The 13182-nt window shown below is 36.9% G+C and overlaps 1 protein-coding gene across 6 annotated transcripts in view; it reads left to right on the top strand.

The window, feature by feature from the left end:
• Positions 1-13182, top strand: part of sgip1a (SH3GL interacting endocytic adaptor 1a) — a 53636-nt gene that overhangs the window by 18237 nt on the left and 22217 nt on the right. For 5 of the 6 annotated variants that reach the window (XM_077583342.1, XM_077583345.1, XM_077583344.1 and 2 more), the window contains 10 exons: positions 668-731; positions 1264-1288; positions 1446-1466; positions 1808-1870; positions 2004-2067; positions 2541-2713; positions 10915-10926; positions 12549-12570; positions 12659-12734; positions 12945-13030. In XM_077583342.1, coding sequence (XP_077439468.1) covers positions 668-731; positions 1264-1288; positions 1446-1466; positions 1808-1870; positions 2004-2067; positions 2541-2713; positions 10915-10926; positions 12549-12570; positions 12659-12734; positions 12945-13030 — 606 coding nt within the window. The remainder of the gene's footprint in view (positions 1-667; positions 732-1263; positions 1289-1445; positions 1467-1807; positions 1871-2003; positions 2068-2540; positions 2714-10914; positions 10927-12548; positions 12571-12658; positions 12735-12944; positions 13031-13182) is intronic. The other variant, XM_077583343.1, reaches the window with a different exon arrangement.

Genomic DNA, 13182 nt, shown 5'->3' with positions numbered 1-13182 from the left:
ATATTTGTGTAGATCCTATATGAATACTGTTTAGTAGGGCTGAACAATTAATCAAATTCAAATGTACATTGCAGTGTACAAAGTAGTATATTGTGGTTTTCAAATAGCAAAAGTGCAATTTGGAAGAAGTGGCTCAGCCCTGGACCCCCGACACTTGAGGACTGGCACAAAATTGTGGGCCTGATATATGATATGGAAAAAAAAATTGAGAAAATGTACATTGTTCACTCAACGACAAGAATTGGACAAGCAGACTACATCACTAAACTAATTGAACTTTGTTAAAGATTTAGATTCCAGTACCCCAGTTATTTTTGTTTTTTTGTTTTATGACTTTTCATGTTCATGAAAATTGCAGAGAAAAAAAAGTAAAAAAGAAAAAGAAAAAAAGAAGTGAAATTTGGGGGGGGGAAAACATCTGCTTCCTTTCTGTCGATCCATAGGCTTTATTTTATACAGGGTTTTTCCTGGCTTAAACTGAGGCAGAGGTGTTGTCATCCTGACTATGATGGGTGACTACCAATACAAGGCTCTGTACGTCTGACATCTGACCATGAACACATGCTTTATATAGCTCTGAGAAAGTGTTTGCTTTTAGTGGAGTAAAATTATCAATAATACCAATTAAAAAAGATACATTTTAGTGATGCCTCTTTCTCCTTCTCAGGACTGAAAAAACGTACCAGGAAGGCCTTCGGGATACGGAAGAAAGAGAAAGACAATGACTCAACGTAAGTTATCTTCCTTTCATTACAGGTTGTATTTAATGATCCTAAACCAGTTAAATGAGATGTGAACCCAAATTTTTTTATAAAGCCCCAGTAGTATAAACACAGTATTCTGATTAGTCGTGCATTTGTGGAAGTTAAAAGTGAAATCCAGCTATTTTTTCTCAGGGGGCCGTTTTGCCACTTGCTGTCGACTGAAAATGACATCACAGTAGCTCAGAACTCAAGTAACCACCAATCATGGCTCGCCTGTTTTCTAAAGCTGAGCCGTGATTGGTTATTACCGAGCAACTGTAATGCCATTTTCAGCGGAAGCTATTTACAGTACTTGCATAATGTGTGCATTTTTTTTGTCTTTCAAAAAGGATTTAAACAACACTTTATATACACTGTTTCTTTTTTGTTTATTTTCAATTTTTAGAAGAAATAGTTTGTCTTTCTGCTATATGTTATATGACTTTAATGTCATTCAAAATGTGTTTGAGACAGATATAAGCTAAGTTTTCTTTTTCCTCTCATCTTTCATTTCATACAGGGGGTCCCCAGACAGAGAGGGGGGTGTAAGTACACTTAAATCTAGTACACACTAAAGTACATTTATCATGTTTTTTTTTGGGGGGGGGATTGTGGTTAAATCTTGATGTTTTTTCCTTTTTTCTTTGTAGTTACTTGAGTTGTTAAAATACGTACATTTTCTTTGTGCTTTTTACTTGCCAGGAACCCCAAGAGGTTGAATCGGTACTGAATACAGTGAAGTTCTAGTCCTAAAAGTAGACTAGCCTGTAGAGTAGAGCAGTATGGATGTTTTAGTTCCAAGTATCTTTTCCATTAGAAGACTGAGGTAGCAAATACCACTCATTGTTAGTATTGCTGGTGTTGTTGTTAGTCAGAATCTTAGAAATTACAACTATCACCAAGATAAGGTTTATGAATATACAAAACAAACAAAATAAACCAATTAGTTGTCACCTAGATATTACTGAAGCAATGTAAGCACTTTTCAAATATATACGATCACAGGAAATGCTTGTAACTTGATTGTCTGATGAGGCCTGTGTTTCACTATCATCTCTTTTCAGTCTCAGAGAAAGACCAATGGAACCCCAAATGGATTCTATGGAGAAATTGACTGGGAAAGATATGTAAGAACCCATTTGACACACGGGGACTTAATGTATTGCCAGATTAACTTAAAGTACTCAAAGTGTCAGTTATATAATTTATATCTCCCTATAGAAACTTAATGGAGTTTTACATTGATTGATTGTGTTTCAGAATTCTCCTGAGGTGGATGAAGAGGGTTATAGCATCAGACCTGAAGATGAGGCAGACGAGCCGAATATCCTCAAATGCTTGATACATTTTATTGCACTGTCAACAACCTTACCTCTTTTTTATTCTCAAATGTGTCTATTTGGGTTTGAAACACCTTAAGGGCTAAAATGCAACAATTTATATGACATTTAGAGAGACTTGTTTTATGTCGTCACCCGTTTTTCAATGCTTAACATTCAAAAAGTAAAGAGCAACGTTTTCTACACATATGAGCATCATAATCCCTTCATGAGTGAGTACATGCGCTAAAAATTATTTTTGACACATTTTACCCTAACAGATCAGTTTTCTACTAATTACTCTGCTTTACTTCTCATTTGAAAAAAACATTGTGAGGATAAACACATTTCATTAACAATGCGGATCTCAAATTGGCAAGTTTAGAAGAGGATCACATGATTACTTTTCTAGTTTTGTTAGTTGAACAATTACAGTCTGTGAAGATTTGAACACTTTTCCTTGACATTTATCTCCCACGTTGCCCCAAGACCCATTTCTTCTCTTCTGATGAGTCGGAAGGAGAGGAAGAACACAGGAAAAAGTTCAAAATTAAGATTAAGCCCCTCCCATCTAATCAAGTCGTGGCAGTGCCCTCAGTTGAAGAGCTCAAAGCCTCCATAGGCAACATTGCTTTATCCCCTACGCCTCTGGTGAGTAACTTGGCTGACGTTTTTGATTCTTATAGACACTGTGCTGCAATCATAATGAGCATGTGCAAGTTTCTCCTGTTTTTTCACATCTGCATCCTCTTTTATACTGCTCTGTTGTGCTAGGCACGGGCAACTGGTGGCCGCATGTGGCCTGAACACTTGCTCAGTGTGGCCCGCGGCGTGAGAAATACCGTGTAAATTAGGTCCAACTTGTAACAAATCACAGACAGCAAGAATCAAATCGTAGATAGTGGGTAAAAAGATGGCAAGGTAATCAGCTGCCACCCACAGCTGGTGAGCAAGCTGGGAAGAAGTTGTCCTCTCTATGGTGTGGCGTCATTGTGTGTCACCTGGGTGGGGGGGCTGCTCTCAATTTAGCATGTTGTAAAATTTAGCTGGCGGAGTGAGTAAAAGTTAGATGTTTGATATTCACTCTTACGGTCCACAAATATTCGAGGGTGAGATATTTAAATGGTAAATGGTAGGACAAATCAACATACAACAAACAAAATGGTATTATTTTTGTTTTATTTTGAATGCTGTAGTAGTTGCAAATGTTAAACCACTGCTTACTCCAGCTGAAAATGTCATCTTATCTGTCATTGTGGAGAAACAACAAATTTGCAACTACATTTGTCCCTTAACTCATTCACTCCCAGACATTTTCACAGAAGCAATCCCCTTAGCTCCCAACTGTTTTACTGGATTTTGACAGGTTTTGCAAGGCCCACAGAATATTGTGTTCTATTTCCATAAAAAACATGGAACCTGCCAATAGAAAGATTAGAGTCTATTTTTTCATCCAAAAAGTATATTTCTATCTGTTTCCGTTTTGCAGCAATTAGCATTACAATATAGCTAAGTTTTATCATTATTTACAAATCTATTTAGAATTGTGAGTAATTTAGGTTTTTTTTCAACATGGCCCTGGTTGATCTCTTTTGCTCTGCTGCCACCTGCTGGCCGTTTGTGTAATAACTGCCATTTCTTCAAACGTTTTTTTGCAGTTGAGAGGCTGCATCAAAGCCTTCTGAATGCTCTAGCATAAAACAAACAAACACATAAACGTATAAATACGTCTTTGGGACACATAAAACATTTAAAATAGAATGTATTTATACGTTTTGGGGAGCAAATGAGTTAAATATCTCCTGTTTTTCCACAATGACAGATATGACATTTTTAAGCTGTAGTAGTTAGTGGCCTATCATTGTCAATTATTACAGAATGAGAAAAGGTTTTTTTTGTAGATTTTTTGTGAATATTATTGTCTAAATCTGAATATTTTTGCCACTTAAATGTCACGTGTCTCTGCAATGACAGATAACATTTTCTGCTGTAGTAAATAGTGGTCTACCATTTGGAAAAAACAACAACTTTTGTTTGTTTTTATGGTGATTTGTCCCACATATGTCAACCTGGAATATGTAATTGGCAGTTGGTCCCTAACTTTTACTCGCTAGGGGGCGACTAAATGCGTCCGAATTATCGGCCACAGTTCGTTTTCACTTTCGGCTGCACTCAAATCTTTGGCGACTTCCCCCATGGCTGAACTGCTGTTGAAGAAGTTGTTTATTGCTATAGGGCACAATTACCCCTTTTATTTCCGCCGTAGGACGCTACGATACGATATTTTTTCTAGAGGGCGGGGGCAATATTCAGAGAAAAAACTTTTGCAACTTAATAAAGTGGCAGATTTGCAAGAAAAAAACTTAAATACTTACGAGAAACACACGAAGCGTAGCTATAGTCTAATCATGTGAGGATTCGTTGGTGGTTAATGGGACACTTTATAAAATGAAAAGGCAGTCATTCTTAAATTAAAACTCGCAAATTTGCCACTTTATAAACTAAATGAGAAAAAAACCTCCTAAATTTGCTAGTTTATAAAGTGGCTATAGTGGCAAATTTTTTTCTCAGAATATTACCCCCGCCCTCTAAAAAATATATATTTATACTTGGCCAAAATACGCCGTCGTAGGACGCAATAATTCTTTATGAGTATTTTTGTGGTCATTCGAAGCCATGTGATTTTATGCTTGTTTCAGCACACGTTACATCACACAGATCATGTGACTGTCCAAAAATGGTACCTCCTGTACCTGGGGGAAGGGGGTGGAATGGCTCAGTGGTAGAGTGGTCGACTCCCATCTGTGAGGTTGTGGGTTTGATCCTCACCCCTTGTGACCATGTCGAAGTGTCCTTGAGCAAGACACTGAACCTCAATTTGCTCCCAGTGGACCTGGTAGCGCCTTGCATGGCAGTAGCCGACCATTGGTGTATGAATATGTGTGTGAATGGTTAAATTTGAGGCATTGTAAAGCGCTCTGGGCACCATATGGTGTATTAGTTAAAGTGCTATATAAAAAGCAGTCCATTTACTATTAATACAAAAATTTCCCTTAAATTGATGATTTTTTCAGGGAGGAGTTGAAATTAACCATTTGACAAAATAGCTCGTGCATTTTTAATAAATGGTGTATTCATTTAAGTGGTACGATTATGTGACACGAAAACATCCTCCTGTAAAAGAAGTTTCTCTCCCCTTAAAATGATCAAAGCATATATAAGAACAACAATGATAGACAGCTATTTTAATTGGAGCATCTCAGAAATACTAAATAAAAATTGAGGTCCAAATTTCTTGAAAAAAATTTGTCACTCAGTATGGAAATAAGGGACTCCTGCTAATGTAAATCATGCAAATTGTTAGATCTGTAAATACTATATAAGACAAACAATAATATTCAGGAGTCTGTCACTTGTAGACAGTCCTTTTCTTTTTCTAATATGAATTTTATTATTATTATTTTTTTAAATGTTTGCAGTGCTTCAGAAATTCTTAAATTGGTGTGACTTTGTTGTCATTCTTTGTGTGCATTCTTTGGTCCATTTCCATCGTAGTTTTTTAGTTTTTTCCGCTTAGTGCGGCTCATTCGGTCAAGAGTGAACACAGTAATCAATTATTGGTGCAGAAAGGGCGGCAAACAAACTAAGTTGTGGTGAGAAAGCAAACAGAAAGTCATCTCATCCTACTGGCGAGTAAGCAGAGCAGGTCTTCAGGAATGCGGTTCGCATGCCATCTTATTGCTGCAAGGTTCCTTTGACCCAAAGAAATGTGAAGGATAGAATGTCCAGATAAAAACAATTATAAAAGTCAATCCAATTTGTTGAAGAGCAAACCTTTTTCCACGACATGGTACATGATTTTTTTTTTTCCTTTTCTTGCATCTCTACATGAAGAAAACTAATCTGTTTGAATTCTAGAATAAAATGCCAATCCTTAGTTCCGAAATAAGTTAAGAGTTTTTCCTTTTCTACTAAATATTGTGGTCTTAATTTAGTTGTGGGGTCTTCACAAATTTGGTAAATTTCCCAGTGACCTCAGCATTCTCCCATTTATGTAGCATCTGTCACACAAAACACTTGCGCCACAACAACACCCATCTGGTGATGACACGGTGCCAAAACAGCACAGTGCGAAAATAGCGCTTAATTAATGAGATACAAAATTAGCAGTACGACTACGAATTCAAAAGTAAGAACCGGTAGTTTGGGTAACCACGCTGAATAATTCAGTTAGGAAAGTGGACACACAAAACCTGTGTGTCATTCAGCTGTTTAAGGTTGCCAGTAGTCACACGAGCTCTGTATGGGTGTCAATAATTAATGTGGGCCTTCGGGTTCAACTAAGCAGCTATGCTGAACTGATCAGGTGTAAAATACTTTTTATGCTGGCAGTCGTTTTGCGCATTCGTGCAGGTGACACCTGTTGTGGTCTACACGCTTTAAGGCAACTTGTATGATATCTGAGGGGCTACTGTATACAGTCGTGATTAAAAGTTTACATTCACTTGTAAAGAACATAATGTCATGGTGCTCTTTCTTTAGCATTGTCCACATGTTCTCAATGGGGGTTTAATGAGTCAGGACTTTGGGAAGGCCATTCTAAAACTTTAATTCTAGCTTGATTTAGCCATTCCATTACCACTTTTGATGTGTGTTTGGGTCATTGGGTTTTGGAACACCAAGCAGTGCCCAAAACCCAAACTTTGAGCTGATGATTTTTGAAAGAAGTTAATCCTCCTCCTTCATTATCCCATTTACTCTGTGTAAAGCACTAGTTTTATGGGCAGCAAAACAGCCCCACAGCATAATACTAAAACCGCCGTGCTTGATGGTAGGCATGGTGTTGTTGGGGTTAAGGCATCACCTTTTCTCCTCCAAACTGATTGCTGGGAATTGTGGCCAAACAGCTCAATTTTTGTTTTGTCTGACCACAGAACTTTCCTCCAGAAGGTCTTATCTTTGTCCATATGATCAGCAGCAACCTTCAGTTCAGCCTTAAAATGCTGCTTTTGGAGCAAGAGCTTCCTTCTTGCACTGCAGCCTTCCAGTCCATTGCGATGCAAAACACGCTTGACTGTGGACACTGACAGCTGCATTCCAGCAGCTTCTAATTCTTGGCAGATCTGCTTTTGGTGGTTCTCGGTCGACTCTTCACCCTCCTGACCAATTTTCTCTCAGCAGCAGGTGATAGCTTGCATTTTCTTCCTGATCATGGCAGTGATAAAGAGTACCATGCACTTTATACTTGCAAACAATTGCTTGCATTTTTGGTGGTGGGACTTGCCGCTGCTTTGAAATGGCTCCTAGCAACATTCCTCACTTCTTCAAGTCAATAGATTTGCGTTTTCAGATCTTTGACTGTCCATTGTTGCATTTGTGGGCAGTGGTATCCAATGAGCCCTGTTTCAATGGCCTCAGAAAAGTTGCACTCAAAATTACACACAAGAAGTTAAGAGGCAATGGTATGAAGCTCATTTCATTGACAAATTTTCTAAGTCATTAAAATATGACAATCCATGTTGCTGAATGCATACTTTTGATCCAGCAGATTTGGTCACTTTTCTGTTTACCCCGAATAAAGTCATACAAGAACAAAATTTCATGAATGTTTTTTGTGACAATAAAGTATGCGTTCCAATTACTCTATCAGGGAAAAATCTGAGGTAAAGAAATAACCGTAAGCTCGGGAGAGCCATGACATTATGTTCTTTACAAGTGTATGTAAACTTTTGATCACGACTGAATGTTGGGCTCAGGTGTTGCTACATTTTTGTGTTTTAAATTAGCACATTTCCATGTACAAAGAAAGGTCAATACAGTTTAAATGGACACTCCCAAGATATAACTGTAATCCAATAAGGTTCAATAAAAGGCATTTCTTAATTAATGTCTGCCTTTTCAAGATAATAATCCTCAATTGTTACCTGTAGTTATTTTCTTGTATTTAATAAGGTCACAAAGATACTAGAAAAAAAAGATAATGATACCATCACCCCCATAAAACCACTAACCCTATTATTAAATGTTTTTAGAGTTTTTAGATCTGGAATCTAAATCACTAGCGTTGAATTTTAGTACCATCAAAACATTCAATGGATACTTTTCATCTTCTTAACACAAGAAAAATCAACATTTAATTCAACATTCAGCTGCAAAGTCAACATTTAGCTACAAATTTGGCTGCAACGTGTTACTTTCCTAAGCCATCAATGAAGCAGTCATCCAACCTCAACCAGCCAAAGTAGACTGCCAATAACAGGCTCACCTGTTTTCTGGGTTTGGTCATATGACGTTAGCCAGGTGAGCCCTCAAGCACTGTGATGTGATTTTCAGTCGACAGCAAGTGGCAAAATGGCCGCCCCCTGAGATGAGTAAAAACTGTTTTTTACTGAAAACCTACTGCCCGAAGCCAGGTGGTATAGGCTCCAGCATCCCCGCAACTCTAGTGAGGAATAAGCGGTTAAGAAAATGGATGGATAGATGGCTAATAATAATAAATTATTTGTAACGCACTTTACAGCTACAAGAGATCTCAAAGTGCTATAATAATAAAAATGTTCAGACAAGAAAATCTAAGTAAAAGTCACATACACACATAAAACAAGTTTATAAAATAAAATGTATTTTTAAAAGAAAGGTTTTAAGTCCATTTTTATTTTATTTTTTTCTGCTTAATTCATATTCCACAAACGCAATATTCATGAAAAGATCATGTTTAGACTAAATTATTGTAAATAAATTGTTTTGACTTGACTGAAAAATGTCAAATTTGATTGAAAAGAAGCTGAGAGAAGAATTTATCTGATGCTGCCTCTTAACAGGAAATATTTACTTTTCACATTTAAATAACTTGATATTACATTATATTTTTTACACTTGAGTTTATATCACAATAGGTAGCATTACTGTGAAGGGATTAAATTTACTGTATATCATAATATGAATTTTCAGCCATATCGCTCAGCCCTCCATTTGAAGCAAAAATATGAAAAACAAATTACCTATGATTTATGTATGATGAACATGTAAATTAGTGTAAAAGTCAAAATATGTTTGTTTTAAAACAATACAATATATTTTTACATACATTATTACACATAATTACACATTTATATATACATGACAAAAGAAGTATTAGGCTTTATTGAGCCATTTAAAAAAAATGGAAACGACTTCCTCCCTCACAAAGCTTCTTTTAGATCTTTACATTGAGTAATAGCTTTTAATGTTTGGTTGGTGTGATATGATATGTAAGTTTCTGTCATACAGTATTTGTAAATGTTAAAATGCACCCATTAAATATTGCCCTGAAGCTTGATTTGAGGGTGTCAAATCAAATCGAAATTGCAGTTTCTCTCAGAAAAAAATCTTAATCGCTCAATCTTTTCCTGAAATTGTTCAACCCTACTGTTATTCAGGGATGGATGGCTGTTGACATTGCAGTTGAATATTGACTTCAATGTGATAAAAAGTGCACATTGAATTTTAATGCAAATAAAATTCCAAGTTAATAATTCAGATTCAGAATCCGAGGGCACAGTCATGCTTGCATACATATTGCTGTGGACTGAAAGCATTTTTTATGATAATAAGCTTTGTGTAATGCGTTCTCTATTGCACATTCTCTTTCTTTTTTATTGTTGATGACATTTTATGCAGTTGCTCTTTTTATACAAACACCTTGATTTGTCTTGACTTTATCAATACGGAATACTGCAATTCACTCCTATTCCGTTTGCTTCCTAATTTCTCTTCTATCTCCCCTTCTTTTGTCGCCTCTAATATGCTTTATAGGAGAGTTCGGTAAGCCTTTGCTTTGCATGCTGTATGTTAAAAAGTTGTTCATAAATTATTCTGCCACCATAAAATGCTTTTTTTTTTTTCAAATTAATTAAAGGCCAATGTTTTGATTGTATATATTAAGAATGTCATGGTTTTGTTTTGTTTACCACCACTTATTGAAAATGCAAACGATGCATGTTTTCACAAATACTTTGAGTGCAAGTCGGCATTTATACTGACTTTTAAATGGCATTTGCATCCGTGAGCTCAATTTAAAGTCCAACTATTACACTACATGTTATTTCTCTATACAAATTGAAACAAACACTTTTGAGACATGAACTGGGCTATACAATTCTAATGATAGCCATCAGTGAGAAAAGCAAAAAGGTCATGGTGTCATCACTTCCTGTTTACATTGTGAAAACGACAGTAATTGGTTATGAGAAATGGAGTTGTGCTGTGTCCAGCTCCACAGCAGCCAATGAAATGAATCATTTCCATCATGGCCCTCCCCCTGTTGCATCACTGTAATCGCTCATGGCTCACTGCACAACTGGAGCAGCACGAGAGGGAGAGCTGGAGAGAGAGAAAAATGGCGTGACGCAGGAAGATTGACGAGATTTCAATGTAAATTAAAGAGATGAAGGCAGTAGAGAGCGTAATAAAGAGAAAAATATTATTAGATGACAAGAACAGTGTAGATAAACACATTAAAATATACACAGGAGAAAGTGTTGCAAATTGCTGTCACTATTATGTCCCTTCACCAACAACCTTGAAACATTTTTCCATGTTGCAGTATTGTTGGAGGTAAATGCGCACAAAAACATAAAAATCTGTTATTTTAGTTATCGCTTAGTGCTGCACTGACCTTTTCTAAAACAAAATCCTGGAGCATTGAAGCCACAATCTTGTTATTTCTTATTTCTTTCATCCTCACCCCCCACACGTGAGCCCCGTTAGCAAATTGCTACAGCTGTCTTCCTCTGATTCACGTGATGTCTGTGTTACTGATTTGTTACTCTCTGACCAGGTATCTCTTCTCTCTTCCTTTTTGCTGGTCACAGAGACGTAGCCCGGTAAGTGTCATTTGCCACCATCTCTCCTTTGTCAAGCTATACAGTACATCACATGGCTCCACTTGCGCTTTAATAAATACAAGAGAATATGCATAGATGAGTTCAGTGGCTGAAGTGATGCATTGAAACACTTGCAGGAAAAAATCATGGATAGATTGTAGATTCTCACAGTCACGTATGTGCTTGTGTTCTTGTTTTCCATCGGCTTCATGGTTGCTCCCCATACTGGGGAAAAAAAACATTTCAATACCAACAGCTGGACTCTTTGATGTCTTACTTCAGTCACTACCCATCGTGTCTTCTCATATCCTCTGGTCTGCTCCCTGGCTTTCCCCTCTCACTCATTCTCCTCATGTGCCCTTTCAGCCCCCCTTGCTCTGCCCATGGGGATTTCATACATGCATGCACATGTAAACATGACTGTTTAAGAGCACAGCTGCAATATTATTTCTATGTTGCCTCTCCAACAGAAGTTAATTTTCTTTTCCCGCCGTTTTCAATCCCTGTCTTTTCATTCGTCCTTTTGCTTTAAGCAAGCATTGAAAGGCTTCCAATATTGCCACCTTATCCCCCATATCACTGCTCAAGAGCAATTTGGAATGAACATACAACTACTGTATTATTTTCTATGATATTCTATTATTTTTATACTCAGTGATCTTTGCTTTCTGATTTTGTCGTTAAGTTTACATATAATATATGATAGTGTAATATTAGAAAGGAATTATCTGCTATTAATTTGAGCAGGGGTGTCCAAACTTTTTATTTGAGGGCCGCATACAGAAGAATGGAAGATGCACGGGCCACTTTAAAATACTTCAAATTTATTTATTAAACAAGCTAAAATCAACCAAGAAAGCAAATATATATTGTTTTCTAGCTAATTTGATAAACTGCTATAGAGCTATCTGTTAGTAGGGTAATAAGAGGCAAATAGTTAAGGAATTTTCTAGAGGGGTGCCCAAAGACCCTGTATCACACTCAACTAGATCCACCCCTGCACTGAACAGCAGCCAAAGCCCATATCCACATTTAGAACAAAAACAACAGCAAACGGTAATAAAATTACCATTTTAAAAACAGTTCATTGAAGATAATTATTGTGATATCTTCATAAATCAGACCTTGACACAAAGCATGCAAGTGGAAGAAACTATTTTGCTTTGAAAATTGAATTATCTTTATTCACCACAGTGTTTTGAAAAGAAGTTAGTTGGAAATACTTTATTCGTATCTTTGCACGTTTAGAAAAGCCTCTGCTCTCTTCTTATTTTTAACTAGCCCTAGGGGCCATGTCAAATGTCATTTTTAGTATATGCCGCAGGTCGGTGAAATGTGAATGGCAGTGGCCCGAAAATGGCCCCCAAGCCGCAGTTTGGACACCCCTGTTATAGACCCTAATGTGGTAGCATGTCAGTAATTGTCCTTTTTGTACAGCTTTATTCCTTGATCATATTTATTTGCACTTAGTGAGCAGAGTCTTCCCTTTTGGAACATTACGATTTTTTTAGCACACGGTGCAATTTTGTGAGGCAAAAATAAAATTTTGTGGTTGTATATTTGATGACATATTAGGGTTTTGTACTCTTGGGTTTTTAAACTTCATTTTATTGTTGTTTTAGGGGTTGAAAAGGAACCCTTCCAGTAAGTATCAGTTTCTCGGCTTACTTTTACAAAAGTGGTAGAATGTTTTGCAAGACTTGCATATATATTGCACAAATGTTATACCCAGGTGAAGATATTGTCAGACCAAGACGTGTGGTTCCCACTGTGGCCCCCACACCTGCTCTTGCGCCACAAGCTCCCAGGTATGTACATCGCTTTGCTCCCACAAGGTGTTTATGACATTGTGGTTGTATGCAGCATCAGCCCCCAACCTTTTTTGCACCACAGACTAGTTTCATGTAAAGCTGATGTTGCAAGCACATTGTCAGTTACAATATATATTGTGAATGATAGGATGACATGAATTGTGTTTGGATGTTACTCATTATGATGTTATTTTTATTCCCCTGCAGCAGCCAGCAGACACCAGCCTCCGAAGAGACTAGAAATTTGTTTGGGCCTTCTTTGGAAACGGCATTTGGAGAACAGAAAATAGAAGGTAATTTAATTATTATTTTTTTTATTATGTCGTTTTATTTCTATTGACTTTTTTGACTCCAGTGATGCATTTTTTACTGATCCAAGTATGTGTGCATGTGTAAAAAATGTTTCAAATGATACAGTATAATACCTACAGTATAAAGTGTCTAA

The sequence above is a fragment of the Vanacampus margaritifer genome, chromosome 13 (genome assembly GCF_051991255.1).
Source record: "Vanacampus margaritifer isolate UIUO_Vmar chromosome 13, RoL_Vmar_1.0, whole genome shotgun sequence".
In the NCBI taxonomy this organism is placed as follows: Eukaryota; Metazoa; Chordata; class Actinopteri; order Syngnathiformes; family Syngnathidae; genus Vanacampus; species Vanacampus margaritifer.
This window is presented reverse-complemented; position numbering and strand designations above follow the sequence as displayed.